We start from the raw sequence: 27726 nt of genomic DNA on the forward strand, positions 1-27726 counted from the left end.
ACTGACAAAGTACAAATCGTTTTTCAGTTTCCTTGAAATGCCAACACAAGCAGTTCTATAGCTTGCTGAACTATTTGCTCTATACTTCATCCCTTTGGTTACAGATATTGGCGCTTCAATATACACATGCAAGCATACTGGTAAGATCATTGAACATGATATTAAAGTTTTCAGACGTTAGTGATTACGTTAAAAAAAACAGAAAAACAACACTGAATGACTTTTGTGTTCGATACACTCTATATTTCACCAAATGGTTGTAAAATGCAATGTCATGCTGATTAGCTTACTACATCGACCATGAACATTACTGACAGAGCAATAGTTACGGCTAATGTCCTCTCAATCCTATAATACTTAAAAGAAAATCCTATTTTACACATTTCATTATCATGATCTGTTGTCTCAAAATTGGAACTCTTTTCTTCTGACCCGGTGCACACAATCACGCACCGTGCAGTCATTGATGAGTTTACAAGACACGCACCGTGCAGTCATTGTTGAGTTTACAGAACTTAAAATTCGCACGAGAATGCAGGTTAGATTTTCTGACAATTCCCTGATAGAGGCGGATATTTTTGGAGGTTCTGTTAAGAAAATACCTGATAGCAACATTCTTTTCATGGGGGATTTTTCCAGGATTCCAAACATTTGCAGAGCCTGGTTACACTTTACATACCCAAGGAGAGCCATCTTACACCGTGGGATTTCATTTTGGTAGAATTGCTGATGATGAAAATCAAACAAAAACAGTAAATAAAACTTGGTACACACATTTAAATTTCTATACCAGTCCAAAGTGATGAGAGATTATAAAATTTTTACAATCATCGGCAGATAAAGTTGTTTTTGCTATAACTGTTCTGGCATCCTCCACTCTCTTGGTGTGCAATTATTGGCAAATGAACACAGTAAGAGAAATTGGCAAAGCATTTTCACGGAAGTTTACTTGAAACTTCTCTCACTCAAGCCCATCAGGAAGCTTTGATTAACAAACATTTCAGATTTTCTGTACACTAAATAAAAAGGTGACTACATTTTTTCGATAACACACTAATTACACTAGATACTGTTGTGAAATTATACTGGTAGCTCTTATTAAATGGGATGACCCTGTGACCTCTTGGATGACCTTGTACCCATTTCCAATGAGAGGTCAGCTTGATAATTTTTATCTACAACGTCACATCAGCAGTAATGAAATGTCTTTACACATGCTTGTATAAGGATCAGTCTTGAGTCATGGCACAAATTCTCCTTACATCTATGCTACAATAAATATTGGAAACCCTCCCTTGAAGTTGCTGTTGAGAAGGCCATTATTCATAACCCAACCCACAAATTGAAATCAGTGTATTTTATAATTCATCTGATGTAAATTTTCTAGAGATCATTTCGTTTTTTTGCGGAATATTCTAAATCTTAACTGTGGTGGGTTTTTCAGAGTGCAGGAGAAGATCCAATCTTGAACTTGAACTAGTGTAACTCGATAAGTGCCTCTAGCTTTTTGGGTATGTGCCCCCTGTAATCTATGTTGTACTTGACGATGGCCCTGGCTGCAAGGCACTGCAGCGTCACATAGTTAATCCAGGAGATGTCGCAGCTACTGCGAACCAAGTCAGGGGGCGTTTTGTGCTCAGCATTGCAGCTGTCAAAGTGAGCACCTTGAGTGATTAGGTACTGAATGATTTTGTCTGTGTTGTTGTTTGAATTCATGGCAGCTATGTGCAGTGGTGTGTTTCTCTCGGTATCCACGGCATTCACCGACGCGCCACATTCTACCAGCAGCTGCACCACGTCCAGGCTCGGGAACGAGCAGACCGGGTAGCGCCCGACCGAGGAGGTTTCCTTGTCGCAGGCTAAATGGAGGAGCGTGTACCCCTTTGCACCCCTCGGGCACAGTCGCAAGAGCCGATACAAAGTTCTTTTCATGGGGATGGTCTCAGTCTGTTGGGATTTGATCTTCGCGACCAGGCAAATGAGATGCATCAAAATGAGTAATCCACGATTAAAATTGGACGTGTCCTTTTCCGTGAGTGGTGCAATTTGCAACTGTTCATATCCCCGCTCAATTTCGCGCACACCTTTGGTGAACACCTCCATGACGTCCTCGTTGGTCAGAAAATTGCTGACTTTCTCCCCATGTCTCTCCGACTGCATGTACGCGAAGAGTTCTGCAAATGACAATAGACTGCTTTGGGTCATTGGGTTCAACGCTTCAAGGGCTTTCTGTTGCATGTCCAACGCATACATCCACAAAAGTATGCACCGTTCAAAATTTCCTGAATCGGCGTACACAGCACCTCTGTAGCGGATATAATATGATGTGTCAGGGTGTGCTGGGCCGAGAATCCGTTCTCGGATCAGGAGTGCCTGCATGCGCATTTTGTCCGGATCACAAATGATGTCATCAAGGTCTTCTTTCGACCCTGCTTCCATTGTAAATTCGTATGCTGGCACAAGAATATTTTGCTGCGGTTTAGCGATGACATTGGCTTTCTCTTTATACCTCTCATCCATGGCCAGATTCCAAAACTTCAACGCACCCAGCATGTCTCTCTTCTTATCCACAAACGTGGCTCCAACGAGTTCAAAGGCGTCGATCCGCTCTTGCCTCGTGCTCTCCGGTCTCGACACCAGGTACTCGACGATCGACGTGTGGCCGGCAACGGCGGCGGCCATCAATGGGGTCATGCCGTAGGCATCAACGTCCATCTTGGCCTTGTACTTCAACAGCAGCTTCATTATTTCCAAGCTACCTGACTCGGCGCAATCGTGGAGAGCTGTGTTGCCCTTGACGCTCTTCCTGTTCACATCAGCGCCGAGTTGGAGAAGGTACCTTGCGATGCGCAAGTGACCTTTGTAACAGGAGATCATGAGACAAGTATGGCCGTGGCGGTTTGCCAGTTCGATGTTGGCGTCGTGGTCCACCAAGTATCTTACAATTTCGAAATGTCCGTCAAAACAGGCGGCTCTGAGCGGAGTTGAGCTTGTGTATGTGGTGTGATTGACCTGCGCCCCATGTAGGATCAAACTTTGCACGATATTCAGATGCCCGGCCGCCGCCGCGCACCATAGCGGAGGGGCCCCATCAATGGTCTCCCCGTCGAACGTGACTGAACCAACCTGTTCGAAGTCTACCTTGCATTCCTCTATGAAATACTTCACGACATCGTGGTGGCCGTGTCTACACGCCATGAGGAGAGGGGTCGTCCCGCTCGTCACCGCTGAAACCAGGCTCTTCACTTCCTCTTTAGGACGCTGATCGAGAAAAACCTTCAATCGGCTGAGCTTGCCATCTCTGGCTGCGTTGAAAACTATGCTTTTATAGGTTTCAAACGAGTCCTTCTTCGCCATATTTGATGTTAGGATCACGGGTACAGACTACGAAAAGATTATCTGTACCCGATCAATACGGTACAGGTGGTATATTCCGTGAAATGTACATCTTGTAAAAATATGTTAGCAACGACTTCAGCGATTCTGTAAAACGAAACAAATCTAAGATGGCGATCGGGGTAGTCTATGCGCATGCTCATTCCTGAGAGGCACATTTTCTAAATTCACCGCTGGCGGCGTTCTATGTCAGCCTTGTTTGGTACCATGGTTGGGGCGAGCGTTGGATGCAAGGCCGAGTGTGGATGTATTACAGACCGGGGACTAGGAACACGGTTCTGTTTAAGGGAGCGTTCAGTTATTATGCCCATGGGCCATTGATTTGTTTCTTATGGTTATGCCGAAGCCAGTAAACCCCTACCCAGAAAAAAATACCCCTAGCTGACACCAGAAGATAAAATTTCATGACAACCTCCCCTTGATCTTGCCACCGACTGAGACAAAGATTAATCCTGTTGCGTTTTGATGTATATTATTTACGGTTAGGCTAGGCTACATTGTAATTAGCAGTATGCGACTTTGCATCAAAGTCTTAGAGTTTATTTACAACCAATTTACGTATCTCTTATGACAGATATTATCGGTAAAGCTGGTAAGAACAATGCAGCTGGTTTAGACGGCCTTCCCGCTAGATTTGTAAACGATGGCGCTCAACAAATCAGTGCTCCACTTACACACAGTATAATCCTGTTGTCTATTCACCACGGAGAAGTGCCACCTGAACTTAAAACTGCAAGAGTGATACCTCTTTACAAAAAAAGAAGATAAGACCTTTGAAGGAAATTATCGTCCAGACTCAATTTTGAGTGTGGTCTCCAAAGTCTTAGAAAGAGTAGTTTACAATCAATTTGAACAATATCTCCAAAGTTCGACATTTTGTATCAATTTCAATCTGGTTTCGGCATTGGTTTTCTACGGACACCTGTCTGATCCACCTTGCTGACTATATTAGGTCAAATATGGATAAGGGGAGCTAACAGGCATGGTTTTGATAGATCTTCAGAAAGCTTTTGATACGGTTGACCATGCAATACTGTTGGAAAAGCTTGATGCATGTGGCATGAATAAAGAGTCAGTGCGGTGGTTCAAGTCATATTTGTCCGGTAGAGCTCAGGCCATGAACGTGAACGGTACTCTTTCCAATAATAACTCTATTGATTGTGGAGTCCCGTAAGGCTCTGTACTGGGGCCTATACTTTTTTCAATATATGTAAACGATATGCAATCAGCAGTGTCATGCAAATTGCTCTTATATGCTGATGATTCAGCTCTTCTTGTGTCTGGCAGAGATATGTTGAACATATTCAAACAAAACTTAGTAAGGAATTGGGGTATCTCAATGAATGGCAAAATGATAATAAATTATCTCAATAAATAATGGCTAATTGATGATAAATTATCTCAATGAATGGCTAATTGATAATAAATTATCTCTTAACATCGGTAAAACAGAATCCATTTTGTTTGGTTCAAGTCGAAAATTAAAATAGTGCTCGGAAATGCAGGTTTTGTGTGGGGATGTCAACATCGCTGCAAAACAGTGTGTGCAATATCTTGGTACTGACTTGGATCAATCCATATCTGGTGAAACAGTAGCATCTAAGCTCATTTTTTATATCGTAATAAGAAGTTTTTAGATTTTCATACGAGAAAACTGTTGGCTAACTGTTTGATACAATGCCATTTTGATTATGCAAGTTCTTACTAGTACAGTGCCTTGACTCTAAAATAAAGTCATACGGTTTGTCCTTGGTATGTCAGCAAGAGCACGCCCTGAATCTGCTCACTTCAAACAAATGGGATGGCTACCTGTTAACCACAGAGTCGCATATATAAAACTCAATCATGTTCATAGAGTTACATTAGGATTAGCACCGAAATATTTGTCAGATAATTTTGTTTTTAACAGTCATGTCCATAGTACGAGATCCGGACCCTATTCTATTTTTATTCCAGGTGGGGCTCGGTTTTATCAGAATAGTTTTGTATATACAGCTAGTGTTGAATGGAACAAAGTTCCCAGAAATATACAGAGTACTACTTCAAATTCTCGGTTTAAGAAGAAAGTTAAAGAAGTATATCTTTATGAAACAATGAATCAACGTGAGAAAAATGATTTTGTTTTTTATTAATTGTTGTCGTGCCGATTTGCTTGTGAATTTGTTCTTCGTTGGACCACAGTGGAAATAAGTTTTTAACTTTTCTGTGTTATCCCAGCACTTTTGTGTTTGTCTTTTTTCTTGTTTGTGTTGTATGTTTTTTTTCAAAGTGCTAAATAAATAAATAAATAAATAAAATACGTATAGAATCAAATTGAATTTTGAATGGTTAACAACGGCCTCTACCGCCACACTGTATCACGAAAGGAAAGAGCAGCTTCATCGCGGGTTTCGAGCTGTAGCCAGTTCCATACAGTGCCATGATCACATTCATGCCTGCATCAAAATCCAATGGTCAAAAATCTGAGTTTACTTAGTAGCCAGGAAGACAAATAGAAAACAGCACAAGACAAACGGCAAAACTTTTCACACAAATTGTGACAACAGACAAAACAAAGTTAAATTTATGGAAGAAAGATGCATGGACCTCTTGTGGAACAACAATCACAAACCATCGTCAAATATCTCTGCCGGGATATGTACTTTATATATTCTCACTCATCGTTTTCCAATATACATACTAAGAGAAAGTGTCATAGATACTTCACATTCATATTCATTCTGCTATTTACATTTTTCGAGAAAAGTTTGTAACTCTGTTTCCGATTCCTGAATAAACTAGGTATCAACAGTACAGCTATCCAATAACATAGAGTGAACTTTTAAAAGCAAACGCAAGGTCTTTGTTTAGCATATAGCTTGCACTGGTGGCTTGGCTTATCTGAGCCAAAAACAAAGCTAAGAACCCTTCAAAGGCTGTACGTTTGCAAAGACAGGCTTTTAAAGCTTGCTAAGGCACGATAGCAACAAGAAAGATGACACTTTAGTGAAGTGACTGCAGGGAAGGAAAAAGGCGGAGAATCACCTCTGTTTACCAGTATGTTGTTTACACAAAAAAGCTTTTCGACTGTGTGGGGAAGTTTTGAGTGACCCATCTCTATGCTCTGTGACAAAACATGACCCTCTTGCTTTTCAGAAACGTTCACATTTTTGATATCCCCTTATTTTGCCAGCCAACAGCGGCCATGATAACTGAACATCCCCTGCCATGTAATGTACAGCATTTTCAAAGAAATTGTTTTAAATGTTCGACGTGGGTAAACGTTGCAGCAACGTAAACTCTAATGTAATATGATATGTGCTGGATATAAATCAGTATCGATATGGTCATGGTCATGGTCAATAGCTGCAGGTTTGTCGGCAGTATCTTGACATTTGGCTGAACTCGGCGGTTCTATTCGCTAAAAGCATACGCTTATTTTTATTTGGCGAGCGAGAAGTGAAAAGGAGCTTGTATTGCATTAATGGCATACAACATTAAGACATAAGTGTGGAATACGGCACAGGCAGACCGATAAAATGAATGCATGAATGAATGAATAAATAAATAAATAAATAAATAAATAATAAATACATAAATAAACAAGTAAGTAAGAAAGAAAATACATAAATGAATAAATAAATAATAAACAATTCACAACCAATGAATGGCAAAATGGATGATAACATACAATACTTTGGCCCCTTCAGCAATCTGCCTTACCACCATGAACGTTGCCTCTAAAAAGAACAAAACTAATTTTTGTATTTATTTCTTTATATTCCCTTTAGACAACTCGTCTCAATCCTGCATCTAATCGCATTTGTTTGAAATTACACAAGATCAAACCGAAAAAATGCTTTCAAATTTCTTCAATGTACTAAAAATTTGTCATGATTGCTGAGTCCATATCTCGTTCTCGCTTGCAAACGTGATGGCGCTGTTTCCAAACAAGTCGGCCAAATCGATGTAAAGTCACAGTACACCACTGGGGTAAAAAAATCGATATCGACACCATGGGTACGTTTGTCTGAGTGTTTGTTGGTCATTTCGTCCATTGTTAAGGAAGTCGATAACTTTTGTCAATTTATAAAGTATAGATGACCAATGTTACTCGAGTTAAAGGAAAACTAACCAGGGAACTGCACAGGATCACGGAAAGGCGCAATTTTGCGGTGAGTTACTTTAAAACAAACAATATTTACTATGTATTTACTTCAATATCTGTTTGCCCACAAAGCAGCTATGTTGTGGGTGTACCCCGGAAATAACTCAAAGTTCCCTAAATAATCCGATGACAACGAGGAGTGATTGTGCAAAGACCCGGGCTTGTTATACGAGAATGGCCATGAAGGACCAAAGCTGTATTAAATATGACATACAGCAGAACTATGAAGTATGAGAGAAAATGAACTTTAACCCCATGCAGAATTTCCGAGTTCTCGTTGGTACCGACAAGTAGACTCACATGTGGCGCTATAGGTATACGTCAAGCTGGCATCCTGCCAATGGACTCCACACAACGCGCATAGTACACACCAGGTAGTTGGGCAGGTACATGTACCTTCTTTGACGGAGTATCTTCTTCTAATTACGATCTTGAATGCATGGTGTACTGCATACTTAAAGCTTTCGTGGCGCAAAAGTTCAGCGTGTTTGCCGGATTCCTTTACACATTTGACCACAACACGGTAACCCTGATATCAGCTAGTTACCGGACAGTTAACCCGTAATAATAGATTTCTCTTGCCGTCGAAAGCTACATTAATGTGCTATGGTATTACCGAAGGGTACAACACTGTTACAGAAGGAAACTCGTGTTGTAAGCGACTGGAGCTCCAGGGAGTCACTTCATACATAATGGGCTTCTAGAGTCAGGATGTACTGAGAGTTGTAAATGTATACTGATCTGTTAAATGCGTTCCAAAAAAAATGTTTAGGAAAAAAATTGAAACTTAATCGACTCTCTGTGTCGGAGCATATGTACGCTATAGTGAAAGGTCTAGTCGATGATAACTTCTGGAGAATTCAAAATTTCAACAACATCACTACATTAAAAGAAAATAGGCTTGGAAATGAGCTCAGCAGCAGTTCAGAAAAGCATCGTACGGATCTGAGTATCCGGAAAGAAACTCGAGGCGCACTGTAACTTATCATAACCAAGGACTTCAAGTTACAATCATTGTGACGACATGGTGACGAAGTTATTTAGACTACAGTATATGACGCGACTTAGCAATGTTTGGTGAGGACTTTAACAGTTGCATATTTATGTGATAGAATGACAATGGTACGAATCAATTGAATATGTATGAGAGGACTTGTTTCAAAATTCATAACTATATGACATGAGGTCTATTTCTCAGTTAACCCGTAAATAATTTACCTCTTTCGAAAATAAATACGTATTTTTTCGACACATATTAGCCAACATTCAACATTCACGATTGTGAGTCACGTGTTTATATGTTCTTATTTACATTAACATCTGGGCTGGCTAGAGTTTGTAAGATATATGGATTTTTGATCCATAATAGTTACGGTACTTATCGGCCGAAGGCATGTGGCTGGGTAACTTGCAAAGAGTCGCATACAGCTGATTTCCAAGCACGAATAATTTCATTCAGATTATGATTTGATTTTTACATCTTCTAGAATGTTGCTGTAGGTTGATTAATAAATGACATGGGCTGTGGAAGCTCCAGGGATGCGACCGTCACCGACGTCGACGATGCTGTCGCTGAAGCCGGCCTTCCAGAGATACAACAAAAAGAAGATGGTCTACGCAGGCGCATAGAAAAGAAGAAGAAGCCGCCATTTTTGAACATCGCTGACACTTTTTGGGAAGGAAAAAGAAAACTTATGCCCAGCAATGACATCGTCACCACACTGGATACCTACGCTATTAATGTAAGCAGTTGAAGTTTCTGCATTCCATCAAAGGATGCCACGCAATCTACATCAGAAAAAATACGAAAAAAACGATAAAAAACAAGGATTGGTATAATTTTTGCGTGAATCACGCGCCAAATATTTCTTTTACCGCAATATTAAATGCAAGGAATTTACCGTTCGAGTTTCTGGATCACCACACGCATGCGCACTAGGGAGTGATGATGTCACATTACGGTCCCTCCATAAAACTTTGTGGAGAGATCGTTGTCATATTTACTTTGTTTGTGTATTCCTACCGTTGATAGATTCAGTACAATATTCTCCAGTAGGCAACATAGTTGGCACAAGACCACTAATTAATTTCCCATAGGCCACCACAGTAGAGTTGAGCTCGATTTTCCTATTTTAAAACATTCAGCGGCACGAATGATAGGTCAATGTCAATGTCAATGGTGATAGGTCAATGTCAGCTTGACTACTGATGAATTTTTCATGTGGGCAAGTCCACGGAAATTTTGAGATAGCAATGAAAATAGCGCCCTCAGTGGTGTTTTTGACAAAATTCAGGCTTATTGTTATGAACTATCTTCGGAAGTGAATTAGTGGTCTTGTGCCAGTTGCCACCAAAAGCACTGCGATTTTGTCCGTCTTGGTCTGGCGGAAGTCCAGACTCATAACATACCTTTTTCCACCTATCCTGCAAACATCAGGTGAAATTGCTACAAACATGTGGCACAAAAAATAAAGTGTGTCTTTTCGGTAACCTTCTTGAGCGAGTTTACGCTCCAACCCCTAAATTATCCCCCGCATTTTCAGAAAGAGCGCGTAGGTTTTACTTTTTTCCGTTTTCTATGTTTGACAACCAGTAAAACAAAGCAAAAAAATTAATGAAGTTAACTCTCCGTGTTGTATGTGTCATGCACTCACCACAGGCACCGGCATTCTTAAAAGACGACCATCGGAAGTTGGTAGCTTACCTAATCCAGCTAGCCAAGTCTGACACAGAAAGAGCCCGGGTCATATTCCGCTGGATTATCGAGAATGTCAGCTATGACATGGAAAGTTACCTGTCCGGGAATTTGGCCAACACTGAGGTGACACCAGAGGGCATCATACGTACGGGAAAAGCAGTTTGTCAAGGCTACGCTAACCTGTTCCAGTACATGTGCAAGTAAGCCAAAATTATTTGAGCTAATTTGCCGATTGTTAAAACATTATTAGAAATTAAATTTTGGGATTAGTGTTTTCTTTATCGTTAGCAAGCCGGATTTTAGTGATCAAAAATGACACCATATTTCATCTTAACTTCTGAGAGACTCGTGGAAAATGGCATCGCACTCTTCCCCGCTCTCAGGTTTTCAAAATACTTCCCTCTTTTAGTGACAAACACCCATCTCAAGACCCTCCATTTCCCCCTTAATTAAGAGGTTCCCCCTTTACGGGCGTTTGCATGGAGGCATGATGATAAAGTTTGATGCAAATCGAACAGAAAGTTGGCTATTTCGAATGATTAACAAATGAGAACCTCGTGTGTGGCTAAAAGTTCATGTAGAGAAGAGTGCAGAACTGCTGTTTCTTTTTCGTTCATGATCTTTATTTAGAAATAAAAACAATCGGTGGACCGGTCAGTTTGAATACACTGATAATTGATATTTATCAATCTTTACTTTCGCTGGGTAGAAGTGGTTTCAAACGAAAGGGCGCCATCTGGCGTTAAAGTTAGTGAAGGCAGAACTACAGCGATCAACGCAATTAAGCGTAAAGGAAGTTACATGTCCTTGTATCGCCCACGAAATATGATGATATAAAATTGTGGTAACGTTTTACTAATGTCACACTTTACCAATCGAAAGAAAAGCATTTGTTATATAACTACAACCATAGACCCTCAATTTTTCTCGAGAGTCTACGCCCCAACAAGAAAGGACTTTACGTGAATTGTAAGGATCAAGCTAAGGGTACCGGATAAGAAATAGTCTTGTGTCTCCCTTGTGTTGACTCCGAGTCGGAGATCACGACTATTCAAAGCATTAGGCCACGATATTGCTGACTGGAAGCTGTAATATGCATACAGGATGATCGAAAGCACAAGTCATTTTTCAGTCGTTTGGAGGATATGGGGTGATAGAAAAAAACGCAGTGTCAGTCATTGACACCGTAAAAGAAAGCAAATTTTGGGAAAAGATTTAGTAAATTATAAATTTACTAACAACCATGTACCAATGTTATTCGTCAAACGTTGGCTAGACATTTCATATCCTAAAAATATTTTCAGCAATCCTGAAAGCAATGTTACACGATATCTCAAAAAGTGGATAATTTTAAGTTGAATTTTTCGAGTATTTTAATTCAAGCAAAATGTGGTAAAATTCATCGCATTTGGCCATCTGTAAAAGATTATAAGTGAACTAGACCGAAACCTAGAGGAAAATCGTGTTAAATTTTTCAAATGTTTAACAACGTGTTTGATATGTTGTCAGCATCAACCCACAGTCATTACATTTTAATTTTAATATTCATACATTTTTTGTTAGGTTGGCTGGCATCGAGTGTGAAGTATTGGCCGGAGCAAGCAAGGGACTTTCATTCAAACCTGGTCACGTGTTCAAGACTGGCTCCGACGGTCTCCCCGATCTTGGCGATGACCCTACTCTGCATGCCTGGAACAAAGTCAAGTTGAACGGCGATTGGTACCTTTGTGATGCCACCTGGGCTGACCTTGAATACAATGGTATCAATCATTTGTTCGTTTATGTTGAATTATATTAATATTGAATATATCTGTTCGCGAGCTCTATCATTCTAAACTTTAACTTGTAGAAACAAGTATACAAACAATGATGTTAATACATATTTTAAGATTCCTTTGACTGCCTTTCTCTTATAGGATAAAACAGCGTCCTTGTGTCGCCTACGAAATATGATGATATAAAATTGTGGTAACGTTTTACTAATGTCACACTCTACCACTCTAAATTGAGAAATTAAAATATGCCTTGTTTGGTGGAAGTTATCTTTTAAAAATTACGAAACATTCGTGACATAATTCCTTGTATATTTGATATGCGAAGAGCGAATGGCGGCTCTGCCAACTGCAAACTTTGACGTGCTGGTACGCGTCTCGAAAGTGAAAGACTAACACTTTGCTCAAACTTTAATAAAGGAAACTTCCAACCATTCTTTCTCGAAAAGTTTAAGATTTTCAATTTCTCGGCGTATACTACATTAAGAGTAAAGTGAAGTGAAGTTATATAAAACACATTATCATACCATCCATTAACACTGAAGTTCGAGGTCGGTTTTAATAAAAAAAACTTTTCAGTTTTATTTCACTTTTTGGGCAAAAGACACTGACTAAACAGTTCTTTTGAATTGAATTGGTAGAGTCACGGCAATTTTTATACGATCAATGAACTGTCCCACCATTTCATCCGTCCTCGTACATCGACCGATCTGTTGCCTAGAGGTTGTAAGGCGGGAGATTTGGTGACCCTGAAGTGTTGGTCGGCTTACTCGCACATCCTTCTCACACGCAAGATTATGATGCACGATTATTCATGCCCTGAAGTAATCTGTAATCTGAACTTCTGTTTTTCGTAACAGCTTCACAGAGAACAGACGAGCGTTTGGCCAGGGGTCTCCAAGAGAGTGACTTTTTGGCGGAACCCGTGGCGTTCCTTTCCACCCACTTCCCCTTTGAAGACGGAATAAGCCTAGTCTACGAGCAGTACGTTGAAAATCCCATATCGGACATCAACAGGTGGGCGAATCAGATGACACGACACAGTGGCTTTTTCACTTTCCAAATGTCACTGCTCTCGGCGGACAAGTGCGTCATCGAAGCGGACGAGGACAACCACACGACCCTTCACTTGAGATCGCCCCATCCTATGCGATTTTGGGGCGACCTGTCGAAAGTTGCAGACGGAAAGGAAATCGGAAAGAATTACTCAATGATTCATTCTGTGTTTGACGTTGTGTCTGTTGAAGTGTTTCTTCCCAGGGCCGGGGAATACATGTTCAGTCTGTGCGCAACTCCGACAAACGCAGACGAGCAACTCTCCGGGGGTCACAACGTCATCGAGTGTAAGATAATCGGTAGATCGACGAAAGTGAACAAGGCTCTCCCTAAGACACAAGGTTGGGGACAGAGCTGGGAGTTTTTCGAGGCTGATTACGAAGTCTTGGATCAAGACTCGCCGATAATTACAACCGACGACGGTCTGAAAACTCTGGCGGTAGCGCTACCGGCACAGTTTCAGTACGATGACATAAGCTACACCTTACGACACGAATCAAATGAGAAAATCACAGAGAGCGGATACATTTACGCTGAGAGGAGCGACGCACGGACGGCCACCTTTCACTTCAAACTTCCACAGGTTGGAGATTACACATTCAACATATACCTGAAATCTAATGACGGAAACCTGATCTCCCGTGCCGCATATCTTATCAGGAGCTTAAAAGGTGTTGAACCGGACACGGCGTTTTTCCCCGATGGGAACCGACGGCTTTGGGGGCCGAGCGAGGATTTTTTCAACATGGGAATAAATTTTACAGGGGAACTTTCTTCCACTCTGACAGCACCAGAGGGGCGATGTTCACTTGCACTAAAATGCGAAAATGTGAAATTCAGCCGTAGTCTGATCAAATATGGATCTACAACTTCTTCAAAAGAATCTGCAAGAATGATATTTGCGGACAAAAATACGCTGGAAAGTTTGTCGATATTCTATATCCGCATTCCCGACAAAAATTACTATAGTCTGCAACTTTTCGCGGCTAAAGCTGGCCAGACGACGTATGCGTTTGTGGGTCGGTGGTTGATAGACGTCGTCTCTCCATACACAGGGGAGTTGTACCCATCACACCAAGGGAACTGGGGTCCGAGCGAAAAGTTTGAAGAGCTCGGGCTTCAGATTGACGGTAATCCGTCAAGTTACTTCAAGGCGAGCGCAGGCAGTTGTGACATCTTCATCCGAAACGCACAGAACATCGAACGGTGGTGTCATTTGAAACGCGATTCTCAAGATTACCACGCGAGTGTATATACGAAGAGACCAACTTAAAGGAGGGCGTAACGTACCACCTAAAACTTCAAGAGAAAGGATTTCACAAGTTTGAAATTTTCGGCAGGAAGAAGGGAGGCACAACGCACGAATATTTGGGGTCGTGGTTACTGGACAACGATTCTCCATTTGAAGGAGAGCTGTTCCCTCCGAGCAATAGTTGGGGACCTGCCTCCGTTTTCTTTGACTTGGGAATGACGGTCCTCAACCAATCAAGTACAACTTTGGATGCACCGGGCGGTCAATGCCAGCTAAAACTTACTACAGCCCAGCCTATTAAGACTTTGCATCGTCTTGAGCGAAAGGGCAAACAATACACCGGCACAAACGGTGACGAGTGCGTGAAAGTTAACACGTCATCTTCTGACGTGTTAATATTCGATGTAAACGTGTCCGAAACGGGGTTCTTTGCCTTGTTGGTATTCGCAGGTCTTGAAAATTCAGCGAGGAGTGACTATGCCGGCACATGGTTGATCAACAGCCATTGACGTCGATGTATACTTCGTTGAGGACCAGTTCGGATGACGTCGAAGTCATGTCAAACTCCTATATCCCTCAATATCTGTGGAGCAAAATATGTCCAAACCAAAATTTCTCAAATTCTTTTTCACCAGTACGTGTAAATAGACATGATTCATAACCATGGGCTACCCACAGGCGCTTGTAATATTGCTGGGATAAGCAGTCTGGGAGAAACCTGCCAGGCGAGGACGAAGGGCCGAGCGTCAGTTGTAGTATCAAAAAAGGCTTGCTTCCCTAACTTAATCCCAGCAATGTTACATACGCCTGCGGGACTACAAAACTACATGTCTTGGGAGTATTTTAAGGGCAATGCCCTATTCTTCCTTCCGAATCTCTCGCCAGCAAACATTCAACGATAAATCTTCGAATTGCCTTTGAGAGGCGTTAAGTTGGACCCTAACCCTAACTGCAGTAAAAGCATCATAGGTGCAATAAATGTTTCATTCAGTTTTTTTTTTTAGTGGAAGTGATCAATAAAGCTTTATATTCTAAGGTCAAAAGTCAAGGTATCCTCTCTGCCCTTTGTCATCTTAATCGCACATTTCTCGGTATATGAAATGTGACATTTCTGAAAAAAACAATTTCAAAGGCGCTTTATGAGCAACAGTTTGTATTGTAATATACCTTCTCGGAAGAGGGCTTTTTAGATATAACCAAGTGAGATATCAGCGGACGCCATTGGGGATGTAAACTTCATTTTTTAAAATTTTCTTGACCGAAAATTTATGAATCTCTTCAGACCCGAACTGTTTTATGACTCGACTCATCCGCAAAGTTATTGCGATGGACTTGGCACACGCTGAGAAAGTATAAGGCTTGTGAGATTGAGTAAAGCGCCGCAAGCGGCACGAAGACGCGGTTCGGCTTCATTGGAGGGATCACGATGACAAGGTTGTGAAGAAGCCAGGCCTGATTTATACCAGCGTTACTTTCACTATAGAGCGGAAAACATTTCATCGGTTGAACTTCACAACCTCTTACCGACTGATTAGCCACCGACGACTCAAAGATGGCGTCAGTGCGTCTGTCCACGCACAATATTTGATATCGCGTCTTTTATGATCGTTGAATTTGCCTGGATTTTCTTTCAAAGTCCAAAATTGTGCTGATTCTGTAATACGTCTATTATATTGGCAAGATTTACAGACGAAATCATATATTCTTTATCTTCTTGATTAAAATGAAACGTCGCCACTTCATTAATCAGACCACGACACATCTACTTTATCGAACAGATATCACAAGAGGGTGAATATTTTCCCCAAAACGAAAAAAACTCAATACAAGGGGCAAAAAGGAAGGATTGAGACTAATAACTAAAGATATTATTTCTCATGCAATAAAGGGTACTTTAATCAGGCGTACTTCAATTCTTAACATAGAAACCCAGTCTTATTAGGAAAGCAAATATTAGCAAGCAAGAGTAAAATATCGTCGGTCGCATAACACAGTTTCTTCGGTTGATTTTGACTTAAGAGCATTTGCGCATTGAGGCTGAAATATCCCTTGTGTGAACATAAGACAGTTAGCGCTTCGAAAATAAAAGTCTTACACTTTTGATCAAATAAACTTTGCTCAAGCAAACTTTCAACCATTCTCTTCCAAAATAAAGAATACAATTTTGGTACTAAACAAACAGATTACCTAAAATTTGCCGACATTTGAAATTCAAAATGGCTGCCATCCACCTGTTAACTCCGTGCAAAAATGAAATTTTCGATTTCCACAAAAAATAAGCCGGCGAAAACTTGCTTTACTCCTGGAGCTTCAAAATGGTGTACACCGAGAAAGTATTGTAAAAGTTTGAGAATCTGAATGTCTGTCCCCGAGGTGCTTTCTACCTTAAAGGGCAAAGTAGTTTCTTTTCAAATTATTTCGGTTGTTTTTGTTTCATATGAAAACTTACATGTATTGATGTTGTTCCGCTGGCTGAAACATGTTGGATTGTCACTCAGAGCTCTACCCACACCATGCGTATACATATAACATGAGAATATGTCGATGACATAATTTCTGGTACGGACCAGAAATTATGCCGAGCATTTATTGTTTAAACTACTAGCAGGGCTGGAGCAGAGAGCTTAAGACTGAAAATTTAGCATATTTCAGTGAAGAGACAGAACGACATAAATTGTTGCTCAAATGAATAACCGAAATAATTTGCAAAGATACCACATTTGTCTCACTAAAAGAATCCATCTGGTGCAGCTTTTTCTCTTCATGAAATCGTGACTTTAACAACGGAATCATATAATTTTCAGAAAAGAAATTTATGTGGCGCCATTTTGACACCAAACTCGAATATCACGTACGTGATGTACTGCACAGACTTCGGGGATACCATTCACAGCTGAAAAGTGTCGCCTTCTCTGGACAGATGGTATGAACAGCTATGCTGCAAAATCCGACCCGATGGCCTAGAGTATTGGATGGACTATCAGATTCGGCAGGTCGGTTGGTCAAAATACAGCAAAAGTTGCAATGCATCTTCAACTTTGGCGCCTTTTCACTAGTATCTGAATGACGTAAGCCCGACAAAGATGTATAATTCTGGTAAAGGTATATATGAGCTTCTCCAGTAATAAGTGGAAAATTTTAGAAGTGAAAATTGCATACCTCATTCTGACATGCTAACCGCTAACTGCTAATTATTTCCCAAGCTAACGAATGCCGTCCTGGTGACAAGAAGAAACGATAGATATTTGCAGATACAAATTTATATATTATTGGTAGAATTATGTAGAATTAGGCTGTTGTCAACATTCTTCGCTTCGGACACTCCATATAACGATTACTGCGCCATTTCTACGCTACTGCAACCTCTTGAAAATCTTCTCACATTTGCCTCAATGACGTTGGTACGTTACTTCCACATGTGAAATCTTGCACATGAGCCACTTCAAAAAGGACTTGACCAGATAAGGTTTCCCATTTAAAGACGTTCTTTCTCGGGTAAGGCGCCGCTGACACCTGTAAAATGTATCATGAATCACTTAATGTATCAAATCTTTGAGGCGAGATTTGTAAAGTAAACGTGTTGCAATTGTAGTTAAGTAAGCATAAGATATTGTCGATTCTATTCCGCGGTGTTTGACCTACACTTGGCGTAGTGAGAAATCGCGGCGGCGCCAACAGCGCGTACCTGACGTTCACGCGTAAACTTTAATGTTTTTTTTGCGCGCGCCTAGATCCATTCTATTGTGCCCCGTAGGGTCACAGGCAACGAATAATCATTCCATGTAGCGCAGTTAAAACGACCATGGTAAATCGTAACTAAGCAGAAGTTAGCGCAAACATGCTTAACATGAGTGTAAGGTAAATTTCTCTCACAATTAATGGCCATTTTGTTGGAATTGTTCGCGCCAGTTCATCAAGAGCTGCCAGGATTCAACCGCAATTTGTTCTGACACATGAGGGGTAAAAACAAGGAGGAGAGGGCGCTCAACATCAAGTACCCTAACTCGTACTCTCGTTCAACCAATCCAGCATAATTCAAGAGAAATGCGAACTGACAAAATCAGGAGAGAAAATCACCAGCAATCGCACGTGTGTTAGTACACATATATTTTATTTCGCCTGAATCACTATTTTGACTTAGCAGTAGGTCGCCGTATGCGTTGTCAAAGGATACACTTAATCTCAGTTGATGGTATCGAGTTACGCCCTGGTTGCTTGTAGCTCTACCATTTCAACACTAGTTTGTTACCTGTATCAACACATTTAATCTATTGCCCACAGCATATCGAAGTTCCAAAAGTTCACTTACGCATGCATTTTCGTGCAAATCAGTATACGCCATTGGAAGCCGTCAGCTTTCCCCGCCATCTCATCTTCTATGCTTATACACCATGACGCATGTTGTTTTTGAACTTGAATAAACCGGTAAAACAGGAGTATTTGTGCCATATTTATTGTATGTCCAGTGTCAGTGATTAATGAAGATTTTGTTATTGAAAAGTTCTGGGAATATTCAATATACATTTAATGATTTTCAGCAGACTTTTAATCTCGATGGGAAAATAAAATCTTTAATGATAGTATTACTAGACTGTACCGATGCTATTGAATGGCCATTGATTGCGTGGATTTTGCCTTTTGCAAGCTGGGACTTTGCTACTTTGGCAAATGTTCGTAAGACCTAATAACCTGGACATCTGCGACACACATGATACGCAAAATGAGAAGGCAAGGAGGAGAGGCTAGGGGTGGGGGGCAGGTATAGTGTCAAAGAGAGGGACTTCAAGTGGAAAAAACGTACAAGCGGTAACTGAAAGATCTGGGCGGAGACGCACAAAGGTGACACAAACGAACTAACAGACAGACAGACAGACAGACAGACAGACAGACAGACAGATAGACAGACAAACGGGAAAGGAAGGAGAGAGATAGTTGGACACGAATGGTGAATTGAAGTCCAGTTTTTATGTTCCGCCGCTCCACAAAAACTCTTTGACGAACAACACAATGCAAGGAGAGCGCTTGCGTTTTTCATCTTGAAGTCTAATATCAAACAGCCTCGTCTCAAGAACGATGCGAAGCTGAACGTTCTTAAGAAATATATCATGTTGCAAAGTCGGTTCATGAATTCAACTGTGAAAGAACACAGTCAACGAATCCTCAAGGGAAATATTGCCCGTTGTTTACTGAGCCGCGAATCGATTGATTGATTGCACATTGAAAAGTTTAGCGAGCATGAAAGGAAGGGGCGCTGGGAATACGGTCACCCTAGACCGCAGGTGAATGAATTGCGAGGAGAACACGCGAGAATGGATGTGCGCACAAGTATACGTAACTTTCTTATCGGTGGCTTTGTGTTTCACGCGGTTTGAACCTAAGAGACTGGTAAGATATTAGTCCTGGCATTTGGAAGTAAGAAAACGTACATGCTCATTGACCGGGAGTACGAAAAGTCTCCAGTTCAATGCTATTGTGGTGATTCCACTCTTTCGCTCTCTTCGAATTTTACGAATGTTGCTCCTGCCATGCATCCAAAAGTGATTTCACCGTGAGTCAATCAAGAGGTATTTGATGGATAATTCACGACGGGGTTCTTGTTCTTTTAGATTGACGTACTTGCAGAGTTATTAGCTAGATCGTCGTCGGTGCTGAACAAACATGACCTTGAGAAGATCCGACGAGAATAGCCATTATCATACTTCCGCAATTAACCTTTGAAAACGTAGAAAACACTGTATGGAGTCCAACCGTGTCTTAAATAACCTCCAAAACATGACAGGGAAGCAATATAGCGCATGGTCACATCACCTCAATCAATCCTACAAATAGTTTTCACACACTGATAGAACTGTTATCGTCTTCGCGATCACCCGCAGTCACGCAGGCAAAACCTTCATTAATGACACGGTAGCAAGTTCGCCTTCAGTTGTAGAGTCACCTGTGAAATGTGCCGTTTGCGCCTATAGTGTGAGAAGGCAGTAGGATTTCAAAATGCTAAAATTTTCCAAGGTATGGGGTAGAACGCCAATTTCCAATGAAATGCTGTCTCTAATACAGAAGATTGTAGGTCATTGGTATTTTTGTAAGGGAGCTTGCGGAAAAGCTTCGACAAGACGGGCCGGAATTTGCGCAGTGCCATACGCCAGTAAAATTCTCAAAAAAGGGGCCCCCACATGCATATTATTCCAGTCAAGCGCACCTATAAAATTGTCCCTTGTTGTCGCTCCCCGTCTTTGAACCTGAGAAACACGCAAACAGCGCTACAGTAGTTCAAGTACAATGTCACGCATTGATTGATAGGATAACGATGCCATGTTCCATGGTTTTTTTTTTTGAATATTGCCCTTCCCAGAATGCATAGCGTGTGTCCCGGAAAGGCACGGACACGTATGCGAGTGTCTCTGCTCGTCAATTTTGAGCAACTTTGTACTCTGAACTAATATATGATGCAAAGCACTAAACTTTTCTTGCGCGTTAATTTGACATAAACCAGAGCATCCATTCATATGCAACTCACGACTGTTGGCCGACCACCTTGCCGCATTTAAATGCTACCCTGTGGGACAGGGCTTCCCATGGTGGACGCTTTTTCTCCCGGGCGAAATTGCCAGCTATTGAACGCATGAATGGATGAAAACATATCAGATATGTAAACGGGATTCGATCTATGCTCATCAGTCTCTAAATTCGACCCGAAGGAATCAATATTGTTCCTTTAGCCAAATTACTTCATTTTTATTCTGATTTTATGCTCTGATCTAAGTTCAGCGTACCCTATTTACTTAACCGACATAAATATCGTTCTATGATTAGCCGCAATGCTGAGTGAAAGCATTCGACTCTTGTATTGCTATTAGTAACGCTGTTGCATATTTTATTACTGTTGTTATTCGCGGTTGTGATAATTATATAGTCACTTTGAAGGATCTTAATTTCAACACGTGAAATGAAGACCGTCGATAAAGGAATAATAAATAGATCATGGATAGATGAATGGATGGGTATATAGATAGATAGATGGATGAATGGATGGATGGATAGATAGATAGACAGACAGACAGACAGACAGATAGAAAGGTAGATAGATTTATAGATATATAGTAGATCGATTGATAGATTGATCGATAGATCTATAGAATGATAGATCTATAGATAGATAGATAGATAGAGTAGATAGATAGACAGACAGACAGATCTATAGATCTATAGATCTATAGATCGATAGATCGATAGATAGATAGATAGATAGATAGATAGATAGATAGATAGATAGATAGATAGATAGATAGATAGATAGATAGATAGATAGATGGAAGGACGGACGGACCGATAGATTTATGTCGAAGGCTGTAATACGTATGCAACTATAACCTGGTCAATCGGGCCTGTCATCCCGCAACTGTGCCCTCAAAACTACAACACACGAAAGTAAATGAAAGATTAAAATTGTGCTGAGAAATCGATACAAAAGCCAGGAGAACGACGATATCGGGGTTGGAGAAACAATGACTTGGAGATCATTTAAGGATTGTACTCTCAATGGTCGTGGGCTATGATCTCAACGGATAAGTTCGCGGTTACAAGGAATTTGGGGTGTTATTCTGCGTTAAGATCATTCACTTGGACGGTAACTTTGCTATTATTACGCGATACACACACTTGTTACCTTTCGCCTAGTGGCCAATAAGTCAAGAATCATAAACAAAACCATTAAATGATAATGATATTGACGAAGCAGAGTGAGAGGGTCTGATCACACGTGATATCCACGTGTACAGAGGATGATATGATAAGTTTATATTTTCATTATATGCAAATAAGCACTGTATATAAGAGGATATGGGGGGCAGGTAGAAGGAGTTAGATGGAAGAAGGGAAAACACCTGGATATATGGAACATCCATGTTTAAGAAATAAACGGTGTTATCGTGGAAGACTTTAGGCCACTACTCCGTTTCTGTATCCCGACGCCCTTTGGCAAGCTATTCCCTGAAAGGAGACGATGAGCAGCTATAACTGCTGAGAGCCGGAATCGATATATAAAACTCAAGAGATTATATACGACTCTTGAGACACTTATCAGTGTTTTGATTGCTGGCAAAGCCCACTTAATTTGGTCGGCTGAGAGTAAGTTTGAGAGAACTTGGGAAAATATTGTAGAGAGTGAATGGATTGGGTGATTTCCCGACACAAGTTTTTGTTTGTTTGTTTGTATGTATGTATGTATGTATGTATGTATGTATGTATGTATGTATGTATGTATGTATGTATGTATGTATGTATGTATGTATGTATGTATGTATGTATGTATGTATGTATGTATGTATGTATGTATGTATGTATGTATGTATATTTATATTTATATATATATTTGTGAGAGAGAGAGAGAGAGAGAGAGAGAGGAGATAGAGAGATGAGAGAGAGAGAGAGAGAGAGAGAGAGAGAGAGAGAGAGAGAGAGAGAGAGAGAGAGAGAGAGAGAGAGAGTTTGAAAGTAACGAATGCGACTTTATGTGCCGTTTTAAATGTAGAAATGTTTAATCTATGGCTGAGCGCGGAACTGTCCATATAATTTTACAATGTTATTCACGGTAATGTAGTTTTTATCCATATTCGTCTGCACTTAACTGTTTTTGATGAAGCGCGCCATCAGATTTGCCGATGTGCCCTATGAGCAGTTTTTTTTTCAATAGTTTGAACATTATTCTAATTGATAGGCCGTAACCATTACCATGCTAAGATTCTGTTCATTCTACAAGTTGACAAGAAATGGCCGAATGCATGAAAATATTCACCATTTTGCAGGCAAGAGACAGTCTTCCAATTCGCGCAGGATAGGATATCGAACGTTCTTTTTCTGCAGAGTCACACCTATCAGCTCGCCATTTTCGTAGCCTTATAGTAGGTATCGACCCTGACAGAAATGATAGAAGGTGTTCTGGGGCATAATTTTGACCACAACAGAGTCACTTCAACGACAGAAATATGATTCATATGTCTCCAGAGACTGATCTAACTTTCAGGCTCAACGCGACAGATGCAATATATCATGATTGCGGTCGACCGAAATCGCCATCTCTGTCTGTTTCCGATTAAGGCGTGCTCAATTCATGTCAATTTAATTTCACAGCATAATTTAATGCTTAAAGTGTTGACAAGATTGGTACAAGTCAAATTTGAACACGGTACAACTGCTGAAATGTGTCTGTATTATTCTATAGTTCGCAGAATGGTCCTCTCATAAAATACTGGCTCTCCAGGACATTTCGAGAAGTTGAGAGAGAGTCTACGACGTTTTCAGTGTATCTCTGTTTCTGGGCAAAAGATCCTCTTTGTGAACCTATGTTACGTTTATAAAACATATTAATAACAGTTACATAATGAGCCCTGGGCGCAATAGCATATATTCAGCCGTGAATTTTCTTTGTTTAAGGTAGAATGCGCCTCGGGTACAGATATTCGGACTCTCAAACTTTTCCAATATATTCTTTGGGCCTACCACTTGTACGGGTTCATTTTTGAGTAACACGGAGTAAACTTAGGTTTTCACCGACTTAGTTTTGTCAAAATTAGGAACTTCATTTTCCCCTAGAGAGATTACACAATAGTGGCGGCCATTTTGAATTTCAAATATCGGTAAACATTTAGGTAATTCAGTGGTACAAATTATTCGTTTTTAAAGTTTAATACCATTCATGCACTGAAATCATTTTCTCGATCGTCTCGTGTAATGTCTTTTGTGGCCTTATCGCATTTTACAAAGAGTATTTTCAATAGTCGCTGACACTGCGTGACGTGACATGATATTGGGAAAATCACGCACACACGCAATGTAAAATATTCTTACCAAGCCCAACTGATAAATCAGTAGCCTGGGCTTAGCCAAGATAACATTTGATGTATGTTTTGTGTCAATGCAGTTTCAAGCAAAGGCGTAAAAAATCACAGAAGTGCGCATGCGATAACATGACTGATGAAGCAGAGGTGGAAGTTCTAATGAATGGCGTACAGCTGGCTGCGAAGTTTTAATATATATATTTTAGAGGTTAGGTATATTTGACAGCTAAGTTAGTAGACACACATATTAGTGCAAATTTGTTTCTCGACGCTTTTGACACCAGCGTATGAAACACTGACATCATTCGCCAGTCCCTACGAAGATGTCGTCCTGATCTTTCATGACCCTCATCAATCATGTTGATTGACTGCTTTTTCTTCTGAATTACGCAAAAAAAATTTCATACAACTCCAAATGAGAAAATAAAAATGCATACGATATAGCAGATGGCTTTGCTGTGTGTAATGAGTTAAGTCATTATGCATATAGATATAGATAATGTATTTTCATCTCCCCCTTGACTCTCTGCGCAATGAAAATGCCTGCAAATTTATCCGATCCTCACCACCTGATCTTAGGAAGTTGATGAGAGCAGACACCTTTAAACCCTTCAACGCCCTGGTTAAAACAGATCAAGTCGAGAATTCGAATACCATGTATCACACGGACGGCGCCTCATGTATGGCACCATCAAGGAAACACCGTAGTCTGCGATTCCAATACGAGTGTTTGTACTGCGAGAAAAGTTAACTCAGGTCACTTTTGCATATGGCGACTTGGGTTAAACGCACACACAAGTAGTTCATTCCTGGTATTGCACATGCCCTCTCGGACAGCCATAGCTTCGACCAGCAAAGCCAAACAAGCAAGCGTTTAGATCTAAAACGTTACATTTACTTGTGCTCGGGGCTTACGTGCCTAACAGATCAGATTTACATATTCCGAGGTCCCAGGGTCCGTCGGTTGTTGATGAGAGGGAGCTTACAGGGTCTGTGGTTAGGCTAGCGGTGCGATTTCGTCGTTTTCCTTTCGATGACATGCCACAAGGTTCTTCCGCCTTTTTTAAATTAACGATGGATATTATTCAAAAAGCGAAAATTTGGTAAACGCAGTTTTATTTTATGTGCTAGTAACAAACCGAATAGGCAATCTTAAGGACTGTAGTGATGGATTGTTATTGTGTTGGTATCTCGTAAAACTTTTTATATAGCTATAAAACTGCACCCCGAATCTTGTGTAAAAGGACCTCATTTTGTATTTAAATGACACTCTGATACTAAGTTTAATGCTGCACACTAACCCAATAAAATACTGTATTTCATGTTCTCATTCATAACCCTGGCACTTCAAGGAAAGAGGTAATTTTTTCTAAGTGTATGATTGACAACTATGTATTTTTCTGAAACATGTCTGTTTAAGCTACTAAACTTGAGTAACTAAAGGTATTATACTGAAGTTACACTTGATGAATTTTTATCGCTGTTATGCTATAGAAGTTTATTTTTTATAGTTCTGTCCAGAAATTGTTCGTCCCTCGCTAAAAATCTAGTTCGTTTATTACTTCGGTTGTCGATGGATAGTGTTCAAAAACTGAAAATTGCAGATCGCAGTACAGTTTTGCGTGAGCCAGAGCTAGTAATAAACAGTCTTGGGTTATTTGAAAGACTCGAGTAAATGAAGGATTGTTATTAAACGCTTGTTGATGCAGACTTTATGCTGGACCAAACACGAACACCGCTGATCCCGTCCGCTCGTTCAAGAAACTGAGCACTCAGAGTTGATATTATGAGCACGTATGATTCCGTGATGTGCTGATAACCCTCTCTTTCCCAAAGCACGTGTCAAGTACCCGTCCACCACCATCGGGAGTAGCGTTATTAAAACAGAAAGACAAAATGGCAGATGTTTATCAGATGATTACTAGACCCGGAGCACGATGATATGCCCTTGACATGCCTTGTTTCAATTTGCATTTTAAATTAGTCGGGTGGATTTTAGATTTTTTAACAAATAGATCTCAGTGTGTGAGGGTCAACAGGTGTATGTCAAAAATGCGCTTTACTTCTACGGGTTCACCTCAAGGTTGTGTTCTATCTCCCCTGCTATACATATTGTACACTGACGACTGTAGAAGTCAACACGTGAATAGACATATTCTGAAGTTTGCCGACGACTCGGCTATTGTCATGCTGCAGTTTATAGAATAATTGTGAGACCGGCCACGGTCCCATAGTAGATGATTTTATCGAATGGTGTAATAGATCATTTCTACAATTGAATGTTGGTAAAACAAAAGACATGTGCATTGATTTCAGAAGGAGCAAATCTTCTCCGGAGCCAACAGTTATAGGCGGCTCGGAAATTGAGATAGTCAGCAAGTATCTTGGTTCTACAGTGGATGATAAGTTATGCTGGGATGAAAATGTCGATGCTATTTGTAGTAAAGGTCAGCAACGTGTGTTTTTCCTGAGGAAGTTGAACCAATTTAATGTAAATAAGTCTCTGATGACGTTATTTTATAAATCTTTTATTGAAAGTATTTGCACTTTTTCAATGGTCTGCTGGTATGGCAATTTAAATGTCAAGAACAGAAACAGAATTAGTAAGATAGTTAAAGTCTGCAGCAATATTATCGGAGAACAACAAGTGGGCCCCACTGACTTGCACGAGAAACATGTTTTACGTAAAGGGAATTCCATCATACATTCCAAGTTTCAGCACCCTCTACAAAACGAGTTTGACTTGCTACCATCCGGTTGCCGTTTCAGAGTACCGGCTTTTAAAACCAACAGAACTAAAAACTTTTTTATCAACATATATTTCCTTTTAATTTTCTCTCTGTCATTTTTACTTATTGGATGTGCTGTTTGGTATTTTAACCTTTTTGTTTTTTATTAGATTGTCATGTTTTATGATTGATGCATTGTGTTTGTCACTGCTGCAATGTCAATTGCCCAGTCATGGGTTAATAAAGATTTATTGATTGATTTATTGATTGATTGATTGTACAGCCGTAGTTCGAACACAGCATGTATAACTTGACAAAAGTTAGTGGCTGCTGTCTCGTATTTATAGTCCGGGGACACGGAGGTCAGCTCATAATTTTGGAGAACGCACATGCCAACGATTTGGTGTAGACACGTGAGCTGTCGATACTGTCGTGGTACAGATAAACACTATTTCAGCCCAGCCCCTGATTTCAACATCTCTAAATTAATCTAAGTGTGATCAACCTAGATTGTTTTCATCCTTAGAGAAGACTATCACCAGCTACGGATAATTTTTCATGTAAAATGAGCACCGGTACATTTGTTGTCTAAACTGCCTTAGATTTGATGATTTCACTGTAACTTAAAGGGACAGAAGCTTAACTTTTGGCAAGTTTTTCAATATTCTGCTTCTGTATATCAACTACAGCGTCTGACCCTAATCCGTTTGTCATGATGCTGAAATTTCGAGTATTCTTTTTGTCAACACAGCTTGTATGTGGTAGTGATCACTGTTTATTGTTTACAAATGAACTCTAGTCCGGACTTGAATACAATTTTCAACAATAACAACGGAAATT

The 27726-nt window shown here is 40.4% G+C and overlaps 2 protein-coding genes and 1 long non-coding RNA gene across 3 annotated transcripts in view; 1 reads left to right on the top strand and 2 right to left on the bottom strand.

Moving 5' to 3' along the window:
- Positions 1-217: 217 nt before the first annotated feature.
- LOC139121822 (protein fem-1 homolog C-like) lies at positions 218-3521 on the bottom strand. The gene has a single exon (XM_070687025.1). The coding sequence runs from the start codon at positions 3355-3357 to the stop codon at positions 1477-1479; it is 1881 nt and encodes a 626-aa protein (XP_070543126.1). The 5' UTR covers positions 3358-3521; the 3' UTR covers positions 218-1476.
- Positions 3522-7372: 3851 nt separating this feature from the next.
- Positions 7373-15369, top strand: LOC139121823 (kyphoscoliosis peptidase-like). The gene is made up of 5 exons (XM_070687026.1): positions 7373-7550; positions 9031-9285; positions 10203-10441; positions 11805-12001; positions 12874-15369. The coding sequence occupies exons 2-5, from the start codon at positions 9061-9063 to the stop codon at positions 14340-14342; spliced, it is 2130 nt and encodes a 709-aa protein (XP_070543127.1). The 5' UTR covers positions 7373-7550; positions 9031-9060; the 3' UTR covers positions 14343-15369.
- LOC139121824 (uncharacterized) overlaps positions 12574-27726 on the bottom strand; it is a 42567-nt gene continuing 27414 nt past the window's right edge. Inside the window, exons 3-4 of the long non-coding RNA XR_011549356.1 lie at positions 17481-17834; positions 12574-14904 (exon numbers count right to left, since the gene is read on the bottom strand). This is a non-coding gene — a long non-coding RNA (uncharacterized lncRNA). The remainder of the gene's footprint in view (positions 14905-17480; positions 17835-27726) is intronic.

Source organism: Ptychodera flava, chromosome 21 (assembly GCF_041260155.1).
Source record: "Ptychodera flava strain L36383 chromosome 21, AS_Pfla_20210202, whole genome shotgun sequence".
NCBI classification, from domain to species: domain Eukaryota; kingdom Metazoa; phylum Hemichordata; class Enteropneusta; family Ptychoderidae; genus Ptychodera; species Ptychodera flava.

Excerpts from the sequence above, each read along its gene's own strand:
- LOC139121822 (XM_070687025.1), bottom strand. The coding sequence starts at position 3,357 with ATGGCGAAGAAGGACTCGTTTGAAACCTATAAAAGCATAGTTTTCAAC.
- LOC139121823 (XM_070687026.1), top strand. The coding sequence starts at position 9,061 with ATGGGCTGTGGAAGCTCCAGGGATGCGACCGTCACCGACGTCGACGAT. Across the intron at positions 9,286-10,202 it reads TGGATACCTACGCTATTAAT|GCACCGGCATTCTTAAAAGA; the intron begins GTAAGCAGTTGA and ends CACTCACCACAG. Across the intron at positions 10,442-11,804 it reads CTGTTCCAGTACATGTGCAA|GTTGGCTGGCATCGAGTGTG; the intron begins GTAAGCCAAAAT and ends ATTTTTTGTTAG.